This window comes from Rhodnius prolixus, unplaced genomic scaffold (assembly GCF_049639745.1).
Source record: "Rhodnius prolixus isolate KJV_2025 unplaced genomic scaffold, Rpr scaffold_8, whole genome shotgun sequence".
In the NCBI taxonomy this organism is placed as follows: domain Eukaryota; kingdom Metazoa; phylum Arthropoda; class Insecta; order Hemiptera; family Reduviidae; genus Rhodnius; species Rhodnius prolixus.
In genome coordinates this window covers 13,846,067-13,873,573 of record NW_027411593.1, presented here as the reverse complement: position 1 = coordinate 13,873,573, position 27,507 = coordinate 13,846,067, and the positions used below count along the sequence as shown (strand labels likewise).

General features: G+C 31.8%; 2 protein-coding genes across 5 annotated transcripts in view; one reads left to right on the top strand and one right to left on the bottom strand.

The window, feature by feature from the left end:
- Rbcn-3A (rabconnectin-3 alpha) overlaps nt 1-27,507 on the top strand; it is a 93,663-nt gene that overhangs the window by 6,985 nt on the left and 59,171 nt on the right. For all 4 annotated transcript variants that reach the window (XM_074121818.1, XM_074121819.1, XM_074121817.1 and 1 more), the window contains exons 13-39: nt 136-410; nt 1,503-1,673; nt 1,756-1,901; nt 1,985-2,129; nt 2,378-2,527; nt 2,612-2,852; nt 2,930-3,081; nt 3,929-4,074; nt 4,175-4,290; nt 5,310-5,459; nt 5,574-5,819; nt 6,328-6,488; nt 7,190-7,329; nt 7,407-7,552; nt 8,091-8,200; nt 8,293-8,410; nt 8,492-8,672; nt 8,904-9,028; nt 9,113-9,273; nt 10,567-10,725; nt 10,876-11,077; nt 11,167-11,441; nt 12,198-12,461; nt 12,997-13,104; nt 13,390-13,579; nt 13,667-13,827; nt 14,452-14,602. In XM_074121818.1, the coding sequence (XP_073977919.1) occupies nt 136-410; nt 1,503-1,673; nt 1,756-1,901; nt 1,985-2,129; nt 2,378-2,527; nt 2,612-2,852; nt 2,930-3,081; nt 3,929-4,074; nt 4,175-4,290; nt 5,310-5,459; nt 5,574-5,819; nt 6,328-6,488; nt 7,190-7,329; nt 7,407-7,552; nt 8,091-8,200; nt 8,293-8,410; nt 8,492-8,672; nt 8,904-9,028; nt 9,113-9,273; nt 10,567-10,725; nt 10,876-11,077; nt 11,167-11,441; nt 12,198-12,461; nt 12,997-13,104; nt 13,390-13,579; nt 13,667-13,827; nt 14,452-14,602 (4,590 nt within the window). The remainder of the gene's footprint in view (nt 1-135; nt 411-1,502; nt 1,674-1,755; nt 1,902-1,984; nt 2,130-2,377; nt 2,528-2,611; nt 2,853-2,929; nt 3,082-3,928; nt 4,075-4,174; nt 4,291-5,309; nt 5,460-5,573; nt 5,820-6,327; nt 6,489-7,189; nt 7,330-7,406; nt 7,553-8,090; nt 8,201-8,292; nt 8,411-8,491; nt 8,673-8,903; nt 9,029-9,112; nt 9,274-10,566; nt 10,726-10,875; nt 11,078-11,166; nt 11,442-12,197; nt 12,462-12,996; nt 13,105-13,389; nt 13,580-13,666; nt 13,828-14,451; nt 14,603-27,507) is intronic.
- On the bottom strand, nt 16,247-20,934 carry LOC141450916 (alpha-tocopherol transfer protein-like). The gene is made up of 7 exons (XM_074121827.1): nt 20,775-20,934; nt 18,035-18,269; nt 17,798-17,957; nt 17,457-17,709; nt 17,248-17,358; nt 17,005-17,107; nt 16,247-16,540 (listed from the first exon to the last, which is right to left on the bottom strand). Exons 2-7 carry the CDS (start codon nt 18,171-18,173, stop codon nt 16,392-16,394), a joined length of 915 nt encoding a protein of 304 aa, XP_073977928.1. The 5' UTR covers nt 18,174-18,269; nt 20,775-20,934; the 3' UTR covers nt 16,247-16,391.

Sequence of the window (27,507 nt, the reverse complement as noted above, 5' to 3'; positions counted from 1 at the left end):
TCTTTTTAAACCAATAAGTGTGGTTTTGGTTCCCAATTAATTTAATTGTTGGATGAAACTCTTTTTATGTAATTTGACATTTTATGTAAAGAGTATTAAATCAATTTCTTTTCTTTATTTCTACCTCAATTATAGTAGGTACTGGAAGTGAAGTTGGCGAAAATACATTGACTCCATTACCTAGTGTTGTGGAAGAAGATTCTGATGTAGCGATAGCAGGAGAGGAGGAAGAATCAAAACCAGTTCTTTCTAAAACTGCGATTAACGAAACTAAAATTAGTACCTCCACTTCAGCTTCAGATATTCTATCTGCCCCTCCTTCGCCGACTCTCTCTATGGTTACTAAGCATTCCAACGGCACTCTTAATCTTTGGCAGTTGACATTCGCTGATAAAACTAAATTTTCTCAGGTATATAAATTTTTTAAGTCTTTATAATAATAGCTGAGTTTAAAATATATCTGGAAATGTATTAAAAAAGATTCAAAAGTTGTGATCTTTTTCCTACATGACAAACCTTATCATGATTCAGAAGTTTCAAATATTTCATAATTCTTTTAGCTACAAAATTGTAGAAAATTGCAGTATAAATATTTAAAAAAATTCAAAAGTCTCAAATTTGAAGTTTGTAAGTAAATAGGTACTGAAAAATAAATATATATCTCGAGATGTTTCCCTGCATACACTTCTCGAATTAGTGTGATGCTAGAATTATTTCATGAATGGATAACAGGAAGGAATAACGTCAAACTCTCTACACATTAATCCAGGATATTCATTCAAGACGTGGGTACGAAAGTTATGATGTTCGTAACAGATTATGCGTGCAATTGGTGGATTGACATATGCTTTGTCATATGGTGTTGTTTCTTAGAATAACATTTACACATTACATCATGAGTGTGAATTGAAGTTAAGGGGAATTGGGTTGACTGAATATCTGAGTGTACACAGTATCTTGTTTGCGTCGGAATTCTATTTTTATTCTTCTTGAGGATCTTAATTTTCTTATATCGCAACTGATGATGAAAGTTGGGTATTGGCTTAGACTCATTAACTAAGCAGAAATATCAAAATGGAGAACAATCAGACTTCTGAAGGTGAAGGTGCGGATGGAGTAGTTTTTATTAAAAGTTTGGACAGTACTTTGTAATTGTATTTATTATTATAATTATATAATACGTTCTCCCGACCACTTTCTCTGATTCGAGAAGTGTATGTTGGGAAACACCTCGAGATGTATTGATTTATTATTGTTAATTATTCTATTAATGTAAAGAAATTATCAAATTAAAATTAAAGTAAAATCTAGTTATTCATTTTTCACAAAGTTTAATATTAGTTTCACTCTTTGATTAATCTGCTCTTACTTATCAATTATCCATGGCATTTTTTGTAAAATGTAAAAGCTGTATTCTTCTGTTTCTTACATTCTTTATGTTAATTTGGGAAAAAATAAATAATTCAAGATAATTGGAGCAACTGTGTTGTACACTTTTACAGGTTCTGAGTATTGGTCATGCATCCCGAGCGTCAGGGCATAGATTCAGAGTAAATGACATTACTTGTCATCCAGTCTTACCACTTCTGCTTACAACGTCACATCACAATTTACCCGAAGGTTCAAGTATTACACCCACTTCGCCTAATGCAAACCATCCTACGGCACCTACGGTAAATCTATAGCTTTATATTTAATTACATTAAACAATTTAATTTTCACAACTATTTTGCTCAATTTATTTTTTTTATTCAGGGCTTTTGTAGTGAACTTATACTTTGGCGGGTGGATGCTGTAGGCCCTCTTTCAAAATCCGGAGGAGTGTCCGAACTTGCCAGAATCAATTCACCTCAAATATCTGCTTTTTCAAATGTTGCATGGATTCCCACTTTATTGCCTAGGTAATTTTTGTTTTATTTCATTATTAGGACGTAAATTTGGTACTCTTTAAGTGTGCTAATCTCGATTATATTTTATGTTTCAGTACTACTTTAGGCAATTTGTCGAACTCTCCTAGCGCTTGTTTTGTGGCATCAGATGGAGAAAGTCTGAGGGTATATCAAGCTGTGATTGATGCCCGCACTCTTCTTGCGGAAGTGTCATCCTCAGAAAGGCGAAGTAGAATTATGGTTTGTATTTTTATCATTAAACTTTTTACAAAGATTTAACCTGAACCCTTCCTGAAAACAACATTAAAGCGCTTTGAGCAAAGTTAAGATTTCCCTTTTATAAAGCCATCAATCTTGTTCTAGCAACCCATCAATATCGAGAACAGATATACTCGTATTTTTTAAATACCACTTTGCGAAGCATTAATCAATCGCAAGCTGAGAAGGCAGTAAGAGGTTGATTTTATAAATTTCTTCTTTTTTTTTAGGGATCACTAGTCAGCCTTTCGACAGATGTGTCTTCAGAAGACGGAGGTAAACACTCTACTCTGCACGATCGAATAAAAATTGTTTCTCAGCAATCTACAGCTCGGCCTGGCTGTGTTATTCAATTGGATGCCATTTCTGATGCATCACATGTTAGTTACAAAATCGTTAATAATATTTGGTTAGTTTATTTGTTTTTAGTAATATTTTAAAATAATTTGCCTTTTCAAAATCAGGATTGGCAAAATACTCAACTACTTCACGTTTTCCAATCACAACTTATATCTGGTGAAAGAGAAGTCACAGTTGATCGTGCAGGTTTGGGATTAATGGAAACTAATTTGGGTGCAATGGTTGATCTTCACCAAAGTTCTGAATTTGAAGAGCCATTTTATTTAGTTGTTTTGGAAAGGACTACAGTTGGCACTACAATACATATGTGGAGATTAGTTATTGCTTCTCAACCAGATTCGACAGGTTACTTATCATAAAAAATGATTCATTTTATCCTTTTTATATTTTTTAAAAAATAATCTTATAATTTATTTTGTTAGATTTGAGCGGAAGTATGATGTATGTTCCTGACTCTCAGTTAGTGCAAGACGAGGATGATTTAGAGAGTGCGGGACGTCAGGGTGCAGGATTGGAGGAAGATGGAAACACTGGAGGCATCCAGACGCCTCATGTTAGCATTTCCACTACTAAGGTAAAACTCGTTTCTATAAAAAATAGTTTTACTTTCTCCTACCTCTAGTTATGAGACAACCTGGTTATAAAAAAATGGTTTTTACAGATTGAATGTGTGTCTGCAGTTAGTATAATCGCAGAAAGTAAATTTATTATTTTGTTCAGTTATTGTTTGCTATTTTTAGGTGAAAGTCGATCAGTTATTTAACTAAAGAATTTATTAGCTTTTTTTAGTTTTTCTCTAAAGTGACTGCTACGTTTCCCTTTAAATTTCTTCTTAAGGCCCATAACGTACATGAAGATCTATTGCATAACTGTTATTTTAAACATTTTTCCAAGAAAAACAAATATTTTCAACAAAGTCATGATGTAGTAGTGTGATTAAAGCATTCTTAAATTTACTATATTATATTTCTATCACAAGATCACAAGGGTCAAATAAATTTACTACATTTTTGAGTTTGAAGAAAATGACGTGACTAGATTTGCGTATTTTTTTTGGCAGTTCTTTCAGTTTTTCCACGCGTTTCTCGAAAACCATTCAAGTAAATTTCTTGAACTTTCTATGCCTTACTACCACAAATAAATTACCTTATTTTGCCAGAAACATTTTTTCCTGATTTTGATCACATTTTCATTTTTTTCTCTGAATTTTTTTTTTTTTTTTAGGAGTGTTAATTGCTATTTTGGGTTCCTTCTAAAGGGCCAATTCTGAGTAATGAATTGTTTACATTTTTCTTTTGTACTCATTAGAATTATGTATATTGCTATAATTACGAGAACATAGAACAACCGGAAATTCAAAATCTTTAACTACTACGAGATTTTTTTGAATATAACTTAATTTGATTAATTTTCATTTCTAGGTTTGTACCCAAGAACTTCCATTACCTGACGGTGTAGATGTTATACATGCATCGCCGGCAGGAGGCCATCTGAGTTCAGCATCGATATATCCTGCATGTTTCGCTCCTTATATAATAGTCACCGCTTGCTCCGATAGTACCGTCAGGTATGATTGTTATGAAAGTTTATTTCTAATGAATTTAATTTAGTTAAATTGTAACTAATGCAGCTATCACCATTTATTTTGTTAATATTTATATTTAAAGGTTTTGGAAATGCAATGTACACAAAGAAACACTTAATGGAAAATCAGAAGTAAGCTACGAATGGTGCGAATGGGAAATGTTAAGAAAGGATAAAGCTTCAATTATAGAAATACCAGGTATTTAAATTAAAGCATTAGACTAATTCGTTTCCTATGTATAATAACTTTGCTTGTTTTTGAAAAAGTTTATGCTTTTAAAATGAATTCATTATCTAGATTGAAGGATGCACTATACTGGTCTCCATATTATACTCCAATACCAATATCGAAATCTTTATGCTGGCCATTTTCATATGCAAAATATTTGTTCCCTAACGTGTGGCACTTCCTGTAGTGTACAGGAAGCGACAATCAATTTTTGGTCAAAATAGGTCCATCGGAAGTACTACTTTACTGAATAGATTTTTCACTTTTTTAACTTTTTTGAAAAAACCGCTCGTCCGAATTTCTTGAAACTTGTCATAATTATAGCTCACAAATAGTTCTGCAACCTTTATAGGAAACATTTTTCCCTAATACTTTGATTAAGGGCACTTTTGGGAGAGGGGGTGGTTAGGCAGTCCGGTAGAATGCCTGTTTGCTGTAACATATGGACTTATTCTTTATGGTAGGCTACTCTTTACTAAACAAATATTTTTTGTATGAAAATGGCCAGCCTAAGGATCTGTGACATCTAATAAATTCTACACAAAATTAATGGACGTTGAATGCAGTAAGATTACTTAATTGATGTCAATTGTAATAAAATATTAAACACATGCTTTTTCAAACGTTCCTATATAGCTGAAATTAGGAACTGAAGAATGGATGATATGTTGGGTAGGTACCCAACTGTAGGTTTTTGTTAAGAAGATTTTTAATTCTGTTTTTAGTTTCACAGTCCTATTACAATGTTTACACATCATATACATTTATGAATATTATTTTCCTGCGTACAGTTTGCCTTCATATTGTGCAAAATAATGAATCACCCCAATAAGGATCGTTTCCTCTTTTATTTAGACTAATCAGTTATAGTATAATAATAGTAAATCATAAATAAATTATTTTTAATAATAACAGTAATGATAGATTTCATCAGATTTCCATTTATTTTTGTTATCCTTAATTTATTGACTGTATCCTATTTATTTTAGGACAACCTCTGAATATTAGCGCAGCATATAGTGGAAGGATTGCTTGTGCTTATAAATATGGGAAATCGTTTACAAGACCCTCTAAGAAAGATCCAGAATCTCGTTTTGTAAATCTTTGTGTGGCTATATATGAGTGTGAAAGTACAGGAGGTAAGGCGATATATTAATTTTCAAACTTACAGCTAATTGTATTGGCTGGGTAATTAAATTTTCAAATATGTTAAAAGCTAAATTTTTAACCATTTAAAGTTTGATTTATTTTAGGTTCTGAATGGGTTTTAGAAGATACAATTTATCTAAAAAATATTCATCTGCCTCGTATACAAATTGATCCAAGTTTAGACTTGAGCTATTTGTACGATCATACATTTTTTACGAAAAAACAAAGATTACAGACACATTTTATAAAGGCAATATCTTCAGAAGAGTTAGATAGTCGTTCTCCACTACGTAATGGAGAAATAGGTAGCACAGATAATGGCGGCAACAATCTTGTGAAAACTGGAGCAGGTTTGTTTTATTATTATTATTATTTTTTAATTATTTTGACTGACACATACTTTTTAAATAGTAAAAAAAGTGACTAGCAAGTAAAGACTGCTTTGTAAATTTTACCATTGACTTGTTGCAGCTGTGAGCTCTTCAGTCTTAAACAACAATGCAATGAACTATTTGACCTCTATAGGTACTTTTGAGTAGGCTAATAATGTTTTCTCGCACAACCCTATGTTGATTTAGATTATTTTTGTTTGTAATTATTATGTTTTTTTAATGTGTGTAACCCACATTGAATTCTTTTAACCACAATTTAATTTTCACAGTATTTTACACATTTATAGTCATTGTTTGTGAGATTTACGCGTTTCCTCGTAGATAATCTATATTTTTTACAATGTTTCTGTTCATTCATGTCACATCGACACTTGTAGATTGAGAAAATAGTTAATTCCATTCTAATTATTGTATCATATTTTTATAATTATTAAAACTTATTTCTAATTATTGAATTGCGTTTTAGGATTGTTAGCTGTACCAAGTTTTAGTACTTTGCAGTCATTACGAAAATCTATAATAGAAAATGGAAATACGTGCCCATTAACCCAGAAACATCTAGTCCAATTAGACTGGGTTTCTAAAGAAGATGGTTCACACATACTTACTGTGGGCGTAGGAAGTAAAGTACGTTTCTCTAAAATCTGTTAATATTATAGATAAGGATCTCTTTTCTTTTTCATATTTGGTGCAACATTCAGTGTGCTTTTTATACAGCTTTTATTCTAGTGCTTCATAGGCTCTATGGTTTTTAACCAAAAACGTAAGATTTTAATTATTCGTCAGATAAAGCAGTATTTTTTATTTTTAACTTGTGTATTACTAAGTTTTAGACGAATCCTTATTTTCTCTCAACTCTCAAAGCACATTATTGTCATTGGATAGTTAATATGGTAGTAGGTTTGAACGGTTACATTTACCAAAAGAAAAGGGTTCTTTCCTAAAGGGGATGGCATTACTTACTCTTCTTTGCAGGAGAGCACTTCCAGAATCTATGAATTAGATTTCGTACTTCATTCTAATAAGTTCACCTCCACAGCTAAAATTCAGTTTAGGGTGCTTAAGATTATATATCTTCAATTTTTTTGCTATCATTCGATATTTGGAAAAATTATTCTTGGTTTTAACTAATATTTTCCTTAAAAATAAAAATGGATGGTTTTCGTGGTACATTTTATGCATCTGTCGATGTTACGTTTTATCTTGCATTCATATTCATTCTAAAACAGTAAATAAAAAGAACTCATTCGTAGAATTATTATGACTGCTTTTTTTAAATAACACACATACTTACAGGTTACAATTATTAAAATGATCCATATTTTCAGGTAATGTTGTTTACTCCAGTTTCCAGCGATATAGCCCAAGCAAATATGAAAGCGATGAGAGAATCTCAGACTACTAATAGCAGGCCTATACTTAGAAAAGCTTCGTCTTTAGCTGCTCCAAATTTTATAGATGAAATAAGGTAGAATTTTAATATGTTGCTGCTTATCAGTGAGTAGTATTTGTTGAATCTCCTTATTCATATTGTTTTCTTTTTAGATGGATGAAATTAAGAAAGATTGATCTCCACACTGCTGACAGTTTACCTCCGCTTCCTATGCAAATTTCTTGGGTTAGGGATGGAATTTTAGTAGTTGGAATGGACAGTGAAATGCACGTCTATTCGCAATGGAAGAGTGATAGTTGTAAGTAATTTTGGAAAGAGGTTGATTGAAGATAATTTTATTTATTTATTTATTATAAGGTTGAGAAATTCTAATGATAATATATTTCCTTGCTTTCTTTTTTCATATTTATTATTCGTTAATAATTAACCTCAATCTTTGTAACCTACTCTTACTAGGTAAGGAAAACTTTGCAATTATGATATCTAGTTTTCGATCTCGAATTTTCAACACAAATATTGGTTTTTGAGAGGTCCCTTGCGATCAAAAAAGTGGTTTTTGGAAGATTGTATTTATACATGTTTGTGAGAGGGCAAAAAGAGAAATGTTAGCATACATTCTGAGTTTTGAAGAGAATTCCAAAACCGAAAAACCCCTTTACCAAATGGATTTTTTTTCCGGAGATTTTTTTCCTAAAAGTGAAATTTCGGTTTTATAATTCTACAATATAAGAATTGTACAATATAAGAGAAAGTCGTGAGAAAATTCTTACCATATAAAAAAAAGTAACAATAATGATGTCTTTATTAATAATTTTTTCTACAAATTTATGTATTAGTTCGTACTAAAGAAGTTTTTGGAAATGGGCTTAAGCTTCCTCACCAGGAGTCTGAAGAACTTCAGGATACCCGCAATCTTCGAGATGAAGATTTGCGCAATCTTGCACAGGTTTAATAACTTACATTCTTTTACTACTTAAATATTTTAATTTTAATATTTTCCTTATTTTAATTAAGAAATTCATAATATTTCTTTATTAGGATTCTTCTCAAAGGAGATTGGCCAATGTCAGTTCTATGCCTCACTTATCTCGAGTCAGTTCAATAAATTTAACTATGTTGTCGGCTGAAAGTAAAAAGAAGAAGTCCAACAGCAGTGGTAGGTTTAATAATATTAATAATAATGTCATTACTAACTGGTCTTGCACTTCATGAAAAAAATTAATTTCCAATTTCCTAGGTAATATTGCTCCAGAGACCAATGCAGCCAATATGGATTCATACATGCCCGACTATGGTTTATTTGAGGCTTCAAGAATAGCTTGTCCTGTATTACCTCAATATCATCCAAAGCAGTTGATGGAATTGCTTAATTCAGGAAAAATAAGATGGGTTAAAGCCATACTAGCTCATTTAGTCAGGTTTGTAATTTTTATTTTGTGCTATTTCACAATAAGTTTCCACAATCATAGTGGAATAATATGGTTGCTTTTATCCCTCAAATCTTTACATGTGAACATCTATTTTATCAACATCTATTTAATTATTGACTATTCAGTTAATTATTATATTAACAACTATTATAACTATTTCAACGTTGACTAGTCGTTACATGTTAAACATAAACCCTGAGAAAACCTCTTCTATCCTAGGTGTATCTCAGGTACTTGTACAGTCCAGCAAGGAACTGTGGTGTGTTCATTATCCGACGAAGAAAACCTAACCAAGCAGAGAGGTTGGTCACGATCTAGAACTCTTTCTGTCAGTTACGGACCAGGTATTTAATTTGTTAATTTTTAACTTTTTTGTTTGTATTTTTTTTATATATTTCTCTATAACAAATTCGACAATAATCCATCAGGTACAACAAGTCCTTTGGAACAGCGAGGTTCCACTACTGCAATACCTGAAGAATTAACATTAGATTATGCAGAAATTACATCTATTCCACCACTTCCTCTTTGGACGCTTCTAGCAGCTGATAAAGAGACACTGAAACCTGTGGGAACTGATGAGAATGCTGTGAGTTATTTCTCTTTATTTCTTGGTTATTTAGTGATTTGTTTATTTATAATATTTATTCATTTAGTTATTAAAAAGTATTATTCTACCTTCAATTGTAAAACCAGCTTCTCTGCCGAGGAGCAGTACAGTTGTATGTATTTCTTGGGATCTCCCAAGTGCTCGATCAAGTACGAATAGATCTATGTACGTACTTCCCATCAGTTACTGTCTTCCTATCCTCCCTTCTAGATTTATGCCGTATTAAAGCAAGCCTTTTTAATGTGTAAGCAATAATTCTTTTTATCTTCCAGCAGATGTTTGCTTTAGCACCCTTACTTATATTGGCAAGACCTCTAGAGCTCACCAGATCCCATTTTTTTAATGGAGAATTATGTCGCGAATATTTTTTGTCTTAGGTCTTTTTATTTATTAATTTATTAACGCTATAGCGTCTCTTGGCAGTGTAAAAAGTCACTTCAAGAAATCCAAACAAACCTAGAGATTGATCTTTCTTTTATGGATTGATCCTTTTTAGAAGGTATGTCTTGAAAACTCGTCTTACTCTATTTGCCATCCAAGTAAAACCTATTCCAAATTAAAAATAAAAGTATTAACATTAGCATCACAAAATATATTTTTAAGTAACAACTTATCAAATAACGTTGTCTTATTAAAAGTATTATACTTATGAATCAGAAAGATAATAAGCCATTTCTGCTTAAAACTTTCTCTAAATAAACAAATCTTTACTACTTAATCTAAAATTCTGTCGAACCTACTGATTTAGCATACAGTTTACTAGCCTTATATTAACCTCATTTTAAATCCTAAATCTTAACCAAAGCACTCTATAATATCTTACTTACTGTTTAATTTATTGACACATATTAAACTGATACATAGCTCTGATTGGTTTACACAATATATTGTTTTAAATCTGGTTCTATAAATTCAATCAGTAATAGTCTTTTTCTACGATTTACATCTTGTCCATTTAATTGATGATAGCTATAATTAAACATCTGCTATCATTCATATTGCACCTCTGCCACAAGGAGTAAAGTAATTAAAAAATGTTCGTTGGACGGAAGAAAACAGTTTGAAAATATAAGTTTATAAATTATTAGAGTTAGACAAATCACAAAAGGGATTTAAAATGGTCCAGTTCATTCAATGATCGAATTAGTTTCCATAATTACGTTTATGTTAAAGTTATGACTCATGTTTTTTAATTTACGGCTTTATTGTTTATAATATAATATTGTCAAAATCTTTTATGCATTCTAATGGATGGATAAATTTTTGTTTCAGCATTACAATGAATTATTTGACTCTGAGATAGGTTTGGCCGATGAGCCACTAGATGATCTGCTTATTGATGATGATGAAGATGGTTTACAAAGAAATGAGCGTCGACAGTCGGGCAATGTTGAAATGAACAGCAGTTTGTCTCATTTCGGTCCCAGACAGGTATGTCACTCTTAATCCAGTAAGTTTTATTATTATTACCTTTGATTTGATCTTATTTAGGAAAAACTTGTGATAGTTTTCTGTAGTGGATTAAATGTATTTAATTTATTTAAAATAGAGGTATTTAAATAAAAATTATTTCACTTGCAGGGCCGTTTACTGTCTAGGCTTTTAACTCACACACATTTACCAGGTTTATCTAGTCTTGATCAAATGCATCTTCTTGCTCTTGCTGATACTGTATCCACATGTAATACAGATTTCGCTGAAAGGTTTGCTATTGATGCTGCTAAAACTGCTATTGCAAAAGAAAATCTTACAGGATTTCCTGAAGGACAATGCGCATCTTCAGGTAATCAATAGCAACTTTAATTAACAGTCTCCACCTCATCCCCTCTTAGATTATGTCTATAGTCAATTATTAATTGGTTTGTTTTTCAGACTCTTTAGATGATTGTGGTTTACGTTTCTTATTGGCAATGAAGCATTACAATTATTTACTGCGTTGTCTACCTCTTGCACAAAGGGCACAGTTTCAAAGGCAAGGCATAGCGAGTAATAATGTCGTGTGGGCATTCCACTCAGAAAGTGAAGAGGAATTATTGAATCTTATACCTTCTTACTCGAAAGGTAGTCCTAAATGGGCAATACTGAAGGAACTTGGCTTAGGATGGTGGCTACGAAATCACACACTATTAAAAACATGTATAGAAAAGGTAATTATTAAAACTTGACCCATTTTCCATATTGCAGATATATTAATCGTAGATGCTATCTATGGCAATCGAGTCTATAGAAGAAGTGTTAAGAAATAAGTGAATATTGATCATTTATACAAATAACATCCGAGTGATTCCTTTTTTTCTTTCTTTTCTTGCACTACTTTCAATACAAGATATTAAGGTATTTTCGTTGTTATGAAAAGATTTTATGATCATAAAAAACAATGTTTAACGTAGATAAACGCAAGGTATAATAAAATATTTGGCACGTTTATCCCTAAAGTTTTCTACAAAATATTAAAGTAATTTTTTTTTTTAATTGAATTAAACTGAATAAGCATAGCGAGTGTTCACTTCTGCGAAGTATTAATTAAAGAAGAAATTAGAGCAATTTTCGGTAATAATTTGGCAAACTAATCTTATATCAATAAATAAATGAATAAATAATCATTTTACACATTTTTCAACCAGTTTATCAGCGACGACTTGAAAGTGGTAGATCACCAGTTCAAATCCCCTTTGTAGCTACTATTTGTTCGTTGGAATAAAAGGTTAATAATAAAGTGCATTTGCCCCGGTCCAGACTGATAATTCTTAATCCCTCCTGGAAAATTAGGCGATTACTTTTTTTTACTTGACTTCATTTGATAGAATTCATCGAATATCTAAACAACCTATAGATTTTGAAATAAATATTTAACAGTTAGTTAGGTAATCTTTTTAAAATTAAATTGTATGATTTTTGTTTAGGTGGCTAAAGCATCGTATCAAGCAAACCAAGATCCTCTCGACGCAGCCATTTTTTACTTAGCAATGAAAAAGAAATCATTAGTTTGGGGTTTATTTAGATCCAGGAGAGACGAAAGAATGACGCATTTCTTTTCAAATGATTTCTCAGAAGATAGATGGAGGAAAGCTGCTTTGAAAAATGCTTTCGCCCTATTAGGAAAGCAAAGATTTGAACATGCTGCTGCATTTTTCTTATTAGCAGGAGCTTTAAGGGATGCTTTGGAGGTATTTGGATCAATAATATTGCTCTAAGCTTTTGAATTGGTGCAATGCCTAGAACTATAAACTAGTTGAAAAGCATGAAATGGAAAGCATAAAAGATCACTATAAAAAGATCATCCAAAAGACATAAAAATAGAATGGATCCTTTTTAATAGTATATAAATATTTATGCAGGAACTTCTTACTATTCCACGGAAGTGCAACTTCTGTCATTAACTTGCGAAACGCAAAGCACCATTCGGTCAAATTGTTCTTATCAAATAATTGTGTACTTGAAACTTCCTGCATAGAACTTAATGTAGGAGTAGTTGTTTCAAATAGTTATTTTACTGAATAGTAATGAAAAAGAGAAGGGAATTTACTCATAAATTAAAGTTCACTTTTCCAAACAGAAGAATCATGGTATCGTTACGAATTTAGCTATAATCCATATTAATTTGTACGTGTTTAGTGTCTGAAACTCTTAGGCCTGTTGTGTACACGCACAAACCTAAAGACATGAAAATATAAATGTTTCCTATTACTGTTTTTCTTTTAGGTTTGCTTAAATAAGTTAGAAGACTTGCAGCTGGCTATGGTCATTGCACGGCTTTACGAAGGGGAAAGAGATCCTACACCTCCAAATTTGAAAAGATTACTTTATGAGGTAAACTGATATACTCGTACATCTTATACATTAAGGGTGTTGTGATTTGTAAGGGTTGTTTTGGCATGAGTTCCTAAAAGTATGATTTCAAGTGACTTAACCATTTAAAATGTTTGTTTCATTCAGATTTTTTCCCCTCTGCAGTAGTCTGTGCAATTTCGTTCTTAAAGTTGAGGTTGAAAATAAAATACTGTAGATTAATAGCGATGGAACATTCTCAATAGTTTTCCTAAGAGACTTGGAAATGTAAATGCAACTTCATAATCCGACACCTTCTTTGTTCAGGAAATACTTGGTTGTGATTCTAATGGAGAAAATCAAGACGTTTCCAGAATGCATCCTGATCCTTTCCTAAGATCGATGGCTCTGTGGATATTGAAAGATCCTACCGGTAGTTTGAACACTCTACTTCAGACTAATGTCGGTACAATGCACCCACAATATCAGGATGATGATCGTCCAGAAGGATCTTCTGGTAATGTACTTCCCATTTATGGAAGATAATGTTTAATCCTAAACTTTTCTTTTGCTAATTTATTTTATTTTCGCTTTGCCCTTTCAGCAAATCCAAATGTATTTAACTTTTATGTCTACTTGCGTACACATCCTTTATTGATACGACACACTTTGGCTGCTTCATATCAGGACAAAAAGAAGCATACTGTGGTCTTGGCTGGCTTCAGTTATGGGAAAGAATCTAAGCCAACTAAAAGTGATAGACAGGTACATAACATATTGTTTTACATATATTATATTGATATTGTTCCAATTGCTACATTCAAAACTTTTTATGCTGAACATTTTGTATAAAAGCTTGTATATACCCGTTCCGCATTTCTTAATCATCGGGTAGCTAGATCTGAACAAAAATCTATAATATTGACTGAGTGACTAGAGCACTGGAGGGCACCTTTTTTCTGTCACAAGCCGGTTAAACTAACGTCAAAATGAAATGTGTAAAATAAATTTTAAGAGAACCTAGGAACACTATTTATTTACTGACAATGAATTTGTCTTATCTGTAATTAATTAATAATTGACAATTAATTTGAATTGTATAAATATTTGTGTTTGGTGGCAATCATTAAATTTTATAAATGAAATTTCAAGAAATCCGTTGGTTGCAAACGTGAAACATCTTCTAAATTTTAATCTCATAATTTAGTTTTTTGGATTTATTTTAATATTCCTTCTAATTATTATTATTAATGATAAAATGATAAACTGCTTGATAACTTGATGTCAGATGAGCGAAACAAGGACTTACCTATAAAAAATTACTTTTGAAAAGTTAGTTGTTCAAAATATTCTTTACCGATTTGACCGGCCATTAATTTGCTTTTACAGCTACTTGTTGAAGATTCAATTACGCCTCTGGAAAGACAGCTTTATTTCACAACAGCCCATGCTCACTTTAAAGCCGGGTGTCCAGCTTTAGCCTTGGAAGTATTATCTAAATTGCCTAACAAAGTGATTGATGAAAATGGAGAAAGTTCAAGTAAGTGCTATAAATTGCTTATTTTATTTTGTTTATTCATTTTTTTTAAATAGTTAACAATTTCGGTAAAATATAACTCTTCGTCCTATTAATTAGCCCTTTCTTAGATTAAGTAATATGGGAAATAGTTTTATGAACATTTAATGTATTTCTTCACTGCGCTGGGAAACTTATTTATTTTTATTTATTTACTAAAACAAGTGTCTTTTTGGGTCTTTATTCGTCTAGGTTATATATTCTTTCTGTTCTGCTTAGTTGACATTGTTACATTGGTAATCTGAGTTTTCCTCTTCAATGCCTTTTTTCATTTGCTTTCCAGAGAATGAAACAAGGTAAATAAATCGATACTCAGTTGAGTTAATATTACAGAGTGGCACAAAATTTGGAGACCTCTCCTTTATTTTATTTTTTCTAGTTCTCTATTTTTGAAAACAGTTTTTATTGAGATATCTGTCGATTGGTAATCTAACATCATCTCAGCATGATTTAAAGAGTTTTTTTTTGCGAATTGATAGCCAGATTATTTTAACTCTTGCCCATGATTCGCTCCTGCATTCCACGTGTCCATCTTCTTATGTTCTACAAAGCGACATCTTACGACATTACAAGTTTGAAGAAGAAAATACACCTGCCTATTTGTACCCCCACTGCAAGGAACAAAAGAATGAAGCACATTTCCTAATACAAAACATTAATCATCTTCCAAAAAAAGTGCTTTCAAAGCGCTTAATGGTTCCTTCGTATAAACACTTTAATCATGCACTGAGAGAGAGCGAAAGACAGAAAGTAGAATGAAATTATTTAAAATATATTTATTTTTTTAAAAGTAAAATTTACAAAACAATGATTTTCTTTCATCTGTATGAATGTTTATTTACATAACTTCTCTTAATATACATAAATACGCAATTTGAAAGATTTTTAAGGAGTTCCCACATTGCCTTTATCGTTATATCACAATTTTAAAAAATCTATACAATAAATATTCGCCATAATTTTTTTTTTTTGCTAATAGTTGTTTAGTTAGTCGCTCATGGTAATATTATGAGTGCTGATAATTTTTCCGATGATTTTGAATAAATTTACGACTGGCTGTCTTGTTTCCTCGATAATTGCTTGAGTGCACTTTTGCGATTGTCTAATAGATTCAAGGTAAGAGTTAATCTGCTCAAAATCATTTAAGAAAAATCATTTTAGGAATAGAATATTAAATTGTACAATTTATCAAATGATTGCAGTAAGGTAGTTAAATTACCCATTAAACTGTTAATGTTTACCCAATAAGAGACTTTAAACTTTCAAAGTATTTATTCAATTTATTTTATCGAGTAAATAAAATATTTACAACTAAATATAAATTACTCTATAAATTACTGCTGATACATATATTAGTATCAGTTGATTAATTCAATACTAGACGGTGTATGCTTTAGTGTTGATTTAATACGCTCCTGATTAATTAAAATCATTGAAATGTGTAAATTGATTGATTTTGAATTTGTGAGTGAGTTATCGCTGAAATACTCACCTGATTGGTCGAAATCATTGAAATAGTTCAAATTGATTTGATTGTTTGTGCGTGAAATTATCTAACATAACTGGTAATTAATGTAAAAAGGTTTTTTTCCATATCAACATAACTAATACAGCATAAATTCAATTATTTATTTATAATTAACGTAAAATAACGGATAGAATTTTGATTTTTAAGAAAAATATAATATGCCAGTCTTTTATTGCTTGCATTATTGTCTATTTCTACAAAAACTTCATTTTTTTTTTTATTTTCTTAATCAATTTCTAATTTTCTGAATGAAGTATCAATTTTTGGTGAGATCTCTTTTTTCGACTTTCCACTTCTTTTTGTCTCATCGCATTTAATTTTTTCCTCTTCAATTAACCACTGTCTTGCTGATGATATGGTTTTTACAAACTCCCCTAGGAAACATTAAATTTGATAATTAGTTTCTTGATAAGATAAATATTGACAAATTTTGTAAAAATCAAAACGTTAATTGTTTAAAACTAGAAGCTAATAACCTATCAACATGGGAAATTATATTTTATTTTTATTATATGATTACAACTGTCTGGTAGGACAGTTGTATAAGAGTCGATTGTTAATAGCTAGATGCAAGTTGTTCTATCCAAATTTATAACAATTTTTGTGCCGTATGAAAAAGGGTGCAAGTGAAGATTTTTGAAATGATTTTCACACTAGGCTTTTTTGGTTTTGTGCCTTTAATACTCAAAAGTGATTTCAAAAAATTTTCTGCTGAAAGTAATATTTGTTATTGAATTATCAGAATTGAGTAAAAGAGTGTTTTCATTGAATAGACTCTGTATTTGGCATGTCCAGAATTAATGCCCTAGGGATACCCGAATTATGAGAAATTACTTACTATGCAACGACAACATTGGCGGTGCTTCCCCTCCATAATCTTCTGGTACATTTGATTTGTCTAAATCTTTAAAATATGATTCCGCTGATACATGAAATGACATCTGAATCAATGAAAAAAAATTAGTTGAATACTTATATTTTTTAAGACTTACTAGATGTATTTTTCATGCATTCTAATTATTAAAATCATTCTGATAGATATTTAATAGATTTATAATTGAAAGTATACAAAAATACGTACCATGTTGATCAGCTCCTTGCTTAGAAATGGTTTCACCAAAGTTAGCAACTTTTTTACAACTGGACTCGTATTAATAAATACTACTTTAAGTACTCGGATTGGTGAAGCATTCTACAAATGTAAAAGTAATTGACTTACGATTGATTTAAACTAATAAACAGTATTTATTCTATTTTTTTTTTTTTTTAATGAAAATCAATCTCTCATACTTTGCCATAATTAATATAATTTTTGACTGTTGACATAGAACATTTAAATAAATGCGACATAGTAAATCCTGTCGCATCATAAACAATCACATAACCATTTTGTGTGCCTTGATTCCAAATTGCGTGTATACAGGACATCAGTAACCATTTAACACAAACGGGATAATTGAATTTAGCCACATCAGTGTCATTTAGTTTGCAAACAATTACTCTATAGCCTTCTGAAGTGCACGCTGGCAGAGGAGCTGAAAGTCTGATTTTTTTAAAAATCTTATATTAAATTTTTAATATTAAAATAATAATTTTTCATTTTAATTTTCTTGATTAAATTGAACACATACATAGCATTATTTATAACATCTTGTATATCTTTATCATTTATATCCCAATTTTCAAAAAATTCTGGCATTGTATGTTTATAAGAATAGTAAAAATCTATTGTAACCTTAGCTTGTTCTACTTTATAGTAACAAGCGTGTAAAAAATGCAAAAGCATTTCATCTGAAATGAAATATTAGAAATTAAAAATATTATTTGAGTAATTTTAGCAATATTGTATATATACATTTATTATTTACCATCGATTGGTGGTAAATGTTTTTCATTTTTATACCAATTTTTGAACGTTTCAAAGTCTTCTTGGGTTAGTTTAGGATTTCTTTTAAATTCATCTTCAACGGTTACTTTCCAAGGAAACCTTATTTTGCTTTCACTCATTTTGACACTAATAAGTAAATGTTCTTCACAGTAATAATTATTTATTTAATTTATTGTATTATTTTTATAGTTAAGTCATCTCGTAAAAAAGAATTCCTGTAAAAAAAATAAAAATGAAAAGTTACAGAAATATTTAATGAAGAAAGAAATATTGTCTTATACATAAATTGAAATATATCATTCATTTTGCTAAAAGATAAGCATTGTTTTGTTATCGAAATTGAGTTAGCAACAGATATAACTTCTTTTCTAAGGCAAACTATTTATCAAGATTCTATCCAATATTAAAAGTAAAGTTTTTCTTTTTTGAAAAGGTTTTGGAGTTTTCTTGATCATGATAGAAAGTAGTTTGATTTGAATGAGAAGAGATTAAGTAGGATCACAATTTGAAATTGCATTTAATTACAATTTTCGCGAATGGCACAAGGGGTTAACAATAATCTGAAATTTCAATTTTCTCTTCAGTTTTTTAGTGTCTTACGGCCTGAATAATTTAAAACTTTACTAATTAACTACTTAAATATTTTCAGCCTAACATTATTTAAATGCCTTTTTTTTTTTAATGGAGTTGAAATGAACAGATTTTCTTAAAATGCATCATATTTATTGGCCTAGAACGGAAGGGAAATGTAGGTAACCGGAGATTTAACCTCCTGTAGTGGTAGTTAAAATTTTGGTTGAATATTTGTTAGATATTGGAATTTTATTTATTTATTTCAAAACTCGGTACTTTTACCAAAAAATTTATTCTTAGAAGTTTCTCCTTTATTTACAAATAATGCTTGGATTTTCCCAAGATTGTATTCTAGAATCTTTGAATTAACTTTTTTTTTAAATTAATTAATTTTGCCCTTCAATTAATTCAAATTTAGATTAGTATTTTAGTTTAATGTATTTCTTCTTAGTCTTCTTATTTTTTTTATCTTTTAAAACTAAGTTAGGAATCCTATCATATCTGTTATAGTTAACTTCGCTTTTTTTTTTTTAAAGATTTAATTCTGAAATTGCCTGCTTAATTTTTAGGGTCATTTAGCATCAGGATTAATTTGACCATCGACCAATTTTCTTAAGTTTTTAATATTTACAGTCCCAAAGAACCATCCTTTTAATTTGAATTAATTTATTGAATGTTTAAGAGAACCAAACGTTTTAATTTCTTCTAAAATGATTCTGATAAATTACAAAATGTTTTTCTCCTCTCTAACATAAGGTCATTTGAATACATTTTAGGATTTCAAGGTTAGAATAAAAAAAAAAAAAAAATCTTTAATTGAAACACCTTATTTTATGAAAGGTTACTTAACACTTCTATTACATCTTTTGATTGGGCCGATAGAGAAGGCGTTGCCAGCGTACAACATAACGGTAAATTCAAATAGTTTAATTTTGCTCCCTGAATGCCAGCTGCCATGACTCTCTCCATTTGTTATTATGTGTAGTGCCAAGAACAACTACGACTTCCCAAATTGAAGGAAAATTTTGACCCTTAGAAGTGTAATAAAGCTTCACGAACAACTTGATTAAGTTTCATGAAACTCATTTGTGCTCTCTACTTAAATTTAATTTAAGTTGATTTATTTTTCCTAGATTCAAGGACTTTCGCTTCAGCTCCTCCATTTAAAAAGAGAATATATCCTTATAGTTTTCTCAAAAATGTTTTAAAAAAAAATAGCTAACTTTTATCGTGAACTCTTTTAGTTAATTTTGGAAATTTTTAAAACCTACTAAGAGATACTGACTGCTGGCTACGTCATTGGGGAAAAGTTTTGTTCTGAAATGTCAATCCAGTATATTGGTCTTTCATTTATGGGCAGGCAATCATCCTTTTCAAGTCCATGACATTAAAAAGTGTTTTATAAACGTTCCTGGATAAAAAGAAAAGGCCAAATCTCTGAAAAGTCTGGGATTTTTTTGCTTTTTAAGGAAATTAAGGACGCTAGGCGATATCGGAAATTAGGTTTCTGTTTTAACATTGACTTAACCCAGTTATCTTACAAAATTTTTGAATTTAAAAAAACTGTTTTGTTTGAAGGGCTTATGACAAATCAATTTGAAACGTATTCAATAAGATTCCAAATTTAGAAGAAAAATTAGGATCACAGCAGAGGAATTTGATTGTTTATTTAAAATTAAAGTGTATTCTTAAGTCAGATGTTATAATAAAAATATATTCCCAAGATCCCCTTAACAATTAATGATTCAGATTCTATTATTTTATGAAAAATCATTTGTGCGTCATTATACAGGAATTATTACAATATTTTTTATAATTGTATACAATTGCAGTTCTACATACCTAGTGCATTATATTGAGTATTACTAACGTGCTAAAGATTTTTATCTTTATGAGACATAAAACAAAACTCTTTTATTATTAAGGGTTTTATTTTTGATAGAACTTGTTCTTATTACTGCTAATAAATAAGTATCACATTGTTGCATGTGAGTATAATAAAGGTTAAAAACGCTTTTTAATTGAAGTCAAATGTATTACACTTAATTAAACAAAGCAAACAAAAAAAATCACTAATTATGAAGCTTATAATAATATTAAAATTAACGCACTTATCTGGCTTACCAACTTAAATGAACAAAACTAACCATAAAATTATTTGATGACGAATTATCTGTTTGCTTTTCTATGAAGTGCCTTGGGTCTGGCCTCTGATTACTGAAAGAACACTGAGTCAGAAGAGCAGTCGAACCGACTGCGCAACTCTACACAACACACTGACCTCCAGTCTGCTCTCTGGGCCTGTTCACTGTTTCTATTCTGTGGTAACGAATGTTGAAGAGGGGGGGGGGTTGTAGCTAGCTGCATACGTTTTATACGTGCATATTATAATATGCGAATGCATTCTAAATGAAGCAGTTTTTTTGTGTTCAATTTCTGTAGAGGAAGCATTGCAATCTAGTTAATATTTCAACAAAAAAAATATACAACGTCTATTTTCTTTAATTTCTAAATTATATCTTTATTTACTTTTAAGGAAGGAAAATGGTAGTCAATTTCAGTCTAACTTTTTATTTATTTTTGACAAGCTATTGATGTTAGGTTTGAGGTTGTTAGGTTAGGCTCCTGGGCAGAAGGGACCTCCTAACAATGTCTCCTCCCTGTCTTTAGTGGAATCACTGACAACGCTTGGCCCATCGGCGTCTGTCTATGGATAAAAATTATGTAAGGAAAGGATGAATATATCTACTCTGTACGCGTTCCGTGTAGAGCAGGGGTGGCCAACAAGTCGATCGCGATCGACCAGTCGATCACGAGGCCAGTTTTGGTCGATCGTCGATCGCTCGCAATGTCTGGGGGTGGGGATTCCGTGTACCATGGACTTTGAAGCAATTGTAGAAGACAAACAAAGTGAATTCTAAATCTGTAGCTACTTTGAATTAATAAATATTGTTAATAATTATCCATGTTCTTTTAATTCCCCTGGATGTGAGTTTTTTGGCCCTTTAAATAATTATTATTGTTGTTTTTTTCGTAGGTAGATAAACCGTATATCTATATTTCAGTACGAGGTGTACTCAGCGAGCTATTGATAGATTAGCAAAGAGTAATAATAATAATAATAATACTTAGATTTTCTCTTCCTAGGAGCTTCTTACAGCTCACTGTCCGGTGATGGACAGTGTTGTCTGTAACGAGAGAGCACTGTCCGGAGGCCGGCAGTGCTCTGAAAAAAGCTCCGGGCGCCAATAACCTTAGATGTTGACGCGCCTTAACTCATAGGAAAGTACAAGAATATAAGAAAAAGTACCATACGTCATGGAAAACCCGTCTGCCGAGTAAGAGTAAGTCATATTATTCTTTCATGATAAATTTTACTGGCCCCCCAAAAAAACGCGAAAGTGAAATATTGATATCAAATTATCAGCCATACTGTGCATTTTTATAACAACTTTTTCATATTTACGAACAAATAGTTTAACAACTTATACATTGCAGTTGTTTAAAAAATTAAAATGCATTTTAAGATAGTAAAACTTTATCTTGAAAAAGTGTCAGAAAATATAATTTTTTGAGGTACCGCATGTACGGAATGCTGCTATCAAAAGTTGGGTCTGGAAATTTATTTTCTTCATGAGCCTATATCTCGAAAACTTAATAAGTGATTTAAAAAATAATATATTTTACTTATCAACCCGTACCTCGCTGGAATGCACCTTATACTGAAACACAGTGTATAAACATAGTATGCATTTCACACCCTTTCTTCCCCCTTAGACTACGCCTATGACAACAAGTCGATCGCGACACACTTTTAAGATAATAAAGTAGATCTTATATACAGAAAAGTTGGCCACCTCTAGTATAGAGGGTTGCTTTTTTTAGAGGCTGTACACAAAAAGATGTTGTCACCATTGCCACGGACAAACTCATGTGACGGTCTCTTTGTTAAACTGTCCGCGGTCGGCCTATGTGCCTAGAACTCGTCCGATGATTTTGTTATTTCAGAGTTCGCTCATAGAGCCTTCAATAAGTTTTTGATAGAAGAGTCTGAACATCAATCGCCATCAACCAACCTTGGTTATCCTCTTTACAAGGCTTAGGGACCCTGAAGGTATGCAGCAACTCACTTATTTGGGAGGTGGATTAAAATTCCCTTTTTCTCAAATGATATGGTATACAGAAGGCACAGCGGAGTATACAGGGTGATCCATTTAAAACGCACCAATCGCTAATAACTTTTTAGGAAAGCGGGATTTCGAAAAAACCCTTGACGTAAACTATATGTTTTACATATAATAACATTTTTGTAGTCAGAGGACCTCCCAAAACGTGTATTTCTGGTGGAAAATTAATATTGAAAACCGCTCACGAGTTGATAAAATAGTAACTTTGATCTTAAATATCTCGACAAATATTAGGGATATCGCAACGGGGTCAACGTCATTTTTCACAATTTTTTATGTAGTTTTTAAAATCATTGTCAAAACAAGTGGTACTTATGAAACCTTAATCGAGTTTTTGGCCGTAACTCCACCAAAAATGAAGATGCAGCAGCGGGGGTGAAACATTTGAAAACTAGACCAAAAAAAAACATATAGTTTACTTCATGGGTTTTTTCGAAATCCCACTTTCCTAAAAAGTTATTAGCGATTGGTGCGTTTTGAATGGATCACCCTATACATATAAAAGCTGTGCGAAGTGCTGGGGGTAGACCCGGTTTAGAGGACGTCTTCCTTGCTGACGGGACAGGTCCCCAGCACACAGCTTCGACAAGCCTTTCAAAGTTCTTATTCCGGTAAAAGAATCTAGGAAACGCGGATTTACGGTGATACACTGACTGGTCCAAGTGTAAGGAAGGAGTTCGAAGCCGGGGTATATCTAGATTTTGATACTTCGGGTTATCTTAGATAGGCTAGATATAGATTTTCATGAGGATCTAGTTGCTATATATCTTTGTGTTGCCTAAACACATGAGATTAGAAATAGTTAATTTCATTTTCCCGGATATTCAGATGGCCTTGAATGCAATGAGATCTTATGCAATGTTATTTTTTTGGTTCGCTGAATTTAAATCAGTTTTTATTAGATTTAGATATCCACTCACATCGGCTTTCTGTGCAGACTCTATTACGTATACATTGAATGGGTATTTGAGATACGAGGGTCGTTTGAAAATCCGTACAAAAATAAAAACTACTTAATTTTTTGGGGTAAACCTTTTTTATTTTTCAATATAGTCTCCTTTTAGGCTTATACACTTCGTCCAACGCTGCTCTAGTTTGTTGATCCCTTCCGAATAATAGGATTTGTCCAAGTCTGAAAAATAGCCATTCGTTTCTGCAATCACCTCCTCGTTTGAATAAAATCTTTTTCCCGCCAGCCATTTCTTCATATTGGGGAACAAATAGTAGTCCGAGGGAGCCAAGTCTGGAGAATAGGGGGGATGTGAAACGAATTGGAACCCTATTTCCATTAATTTTGCGACCACAACTGCTGAGGTGTGAGCTGGTGCGTTGTCGTGATGGAAAATTACTTTTTTGTGGGCCAATCGTGGGCGTTTTTCTTGCAGCTCGGTTTTCAAACGGTCCAATAACGATGAATAATATGCACCTGTAATAGTTTTACCCTTTTCCAGATAGTCGATGAGGATTATTCCTTGCGAATCCCAAAAGACAGTCGCCATAATCTTTCCGGCCGAAGGAACGGTCTTCGCCTTTTTTGGCGCAGATTCCCCCTTGGTAACCCATTGTTTAGATTGTTCTTTGGTCTCAGGAGTGTAGTGATGTATCCATGTTTCATCCACAGTGACGAAACGACGCTTAAAGTCCTGCGGATTCTTCTGGAACAGCTGCAAACCGTCCTTGCAACACTTCACACGATTTCGTTTTTGGTCAAGCGTGAGCAATCGCGGCACCCATCTTGCGGATAGCTTTGTCATGTCCAAATGTTGATGCAAAATATTATGTACCCGTTCATTCGAGATGCCCACAGCACTAGCAATCTCACGCACCTTCACTCTTCTGTCATCCATCACCATATCATGGATTTTATCAATGATTTTTGGAGTAGTAACCTCAACAGGGCGTCCAGAACGTTCAGCGTCACTTGTGCCCATATGGCCACTCCGAAAATTTTGAAACCACTTATAAACTGTTCTAATCGAAGGTGCAGAGTCACCATAATGTTTATCAAGCTTCTCTTTAGTCTCCTGAGGCGTTTTGCCTTTCATAAAGTAGTGTTTAATCAACACGCGAAATTCTTTTTAGTCCATTTTTTGAAAATCACTCGACTTCCTCGATTCAAACGAATGCCAAACACAAAGAAATAGACCGATCTGGCTGAAACTTGGTGTGTGTTCTTCCAAGAGATGCTACTAACTAAACATAACCTCGATACGCGCCAGTAGTGCTATCTCTCTGACTTTGCACGGACTTTTCAAACGACCCTCGTACCATTATAAGAACTGACGCCATGATCCTCGAAGATATGGTTATCCTATGGGACAGTCTAATTATGGTTAGATGGCTAAATATGGTCTATTTTTAGGGTTGCCTGTAGTCATCAGTCCAATTATCAACTTTTTTTTAAAGGTTTAGTTCGGACAGTCTAGGTTCCCAGGTTGTGTAAGAAGAAATGCGCAAAAGAGTCTTGACAAAAATTCATAATTCATATGCTGCGAAGATTAAAAATATATCTTAATATAAAAATATGTATTCTTTTCTTTCATTTGACCAATTAGTATTTTATTCTTAATGTAACAAATATTCTTTCTTTAAACAGATAAGAGTTAAATTGCGAATAGATTATTAAACTTTTAGGTGCAGTTGGTTCATATTTCCCTTTATTATCTTATCTTTAATTTTATGTTCTTTTAGATTAATGAATCTTTAATAAGACTGATTATAAGACTGACTCGTAACTGATTACATTTTAATTCAATCAAATAGATTTAATGTAAATATCGGCAACTTGCACAATAATGGTTTCTTCTATCCAATACGGTTTTCTGTTATACGTTTCCATATTATTCAGTTATAAATGTTAACGATTCTCTACACGTTTATATTATGCGCTCTGGTTGTAAACTTTCTAAACTTTCGTGTGTGTAATAATGTATTTGTGCAATTATGTATTCACACATCTATGTTGTGTTGCTCTACTTTTTATTTATTTATTGATGTAAGATTGGTTTTTTATATCTTAAACAAACATACTAATGTTATTAGCATACTTAATTATTGTAAATAGTTTCTTTCGGAACTATTATTTGACAACTTAAGGAAACTCAAAACTATTTGCTTTTGCTTTAGAAACACTCCTGAGACCCAAGCAAGAAAGAGGAATGTTTTTCAGACCATCGTGAATTTTTTTTAGCGATAAGTTATAATTTTTAATTTCTAGTTTTCATCAATTTTATACATTTTGAATAATTATCCTGAATTTTGTAAAATTTGTTTTTTTATAAAATGATTTGTTTGGGTTAATAATATTTCTCAACAACAAATTATCGAACATAATATTACGTTTTGGGTCCTACAAGTGAACCCTTAGCGATCAAACTCCTTCAACTTGGAATTGAATGGATTTTTCTGTTTTCCGAATGTATAAAATGTGAACCACCAAATAGTTTTGTTCTATTGTTCTTAAGTATAAAACTAGGTAAAGTGCAGAATTTTTTTTTTTCTACTTAATTTAATAATTTCAATTTATTTAACAATTTGTGGAGAATATTAGTGGTTTGTTGTAGTAACCGAATTAAATGAAGAACATTTAAGACAGTTTATTCTAGTTGCCTTAAGTGGTTATTTTATCAATGAATGGCTCTCAAATTCATTTGCATAAAAATTCATTAAACGATCCTCTCTGAATAGCAAAAATAAATAAATTTTTTATAAATTCCTGACAGAACAAAGAAATTCGGTAACGGTCTGTAAAATTTTGTTATCAACTTTTTAAAAGATAGATTAGGATTAGATCTGATAGTTTTAATGTTCTCTTTTTCCAAAAAATCTGGTTTAATTTTAGAATTTTCTTCACAATTGAATGAGTAAGAATGGATGGCGATTTTTGGAGAATAACAGAAAATGTTTTAGGTTATTTTGTTCAAAATGGATCGCATGATCTGAGCATTTTCTAGAGGCTAAAGCCAATTCTTCAGCTTTTCAGTGTATTTCATGAATTTCGTATAGTCTTAGAGACCATAATTTGAAATTATGTATCGAACTTAGAACAGTGGTTCAAGAGATGGGCTATTAAACTCAATGAAACTAAGTCACAAAACAACACCTTCACTCTTCGTCGCATTACTCTTCCTCCAGTCATCTATAACCTAACACCTCTACTAGTAGTGAACGTTGCCCGCTACCTTGGGCTTTACTTATACCGAAAACTTTCTTGGAACCCCCACACTAGACTTAAAAGAACAGAACTAATCAGACGCTATCGACTACTTAAAAGACTCTTAGACGACAGATCAAAACTCTCTCTCGACAACAAAAGACTAATTTACACTTCTATTTTAAAACCCATCTGGGAGTATGGAGTAGAGCTGAGGGGTTCAACCAAACGTTCCAATTTCCAAAGGATTCAATCGCTACAATCTAAAACGTACTTCGAACTATCGTAAACACTCCATTTTATGTCTCCCAACCTGGACTATACACACTGACCTTAACTTTCCTTTTGTCACCTAAGTTACTAAAACACAATACAGAAAACTCCACTTCAACCTGAAATCTCATATAAATCCTCTAGCTCAAAATCTTTCTGCTAGAACTCTTCCTGATAATCTGGACAAGACTCCTTAAGAGACAGTGGCCTCGTGACTCTCCTCTCTATAGTGAAAAGAGTAGACTAACAGTCTAATGTAACTTCTCC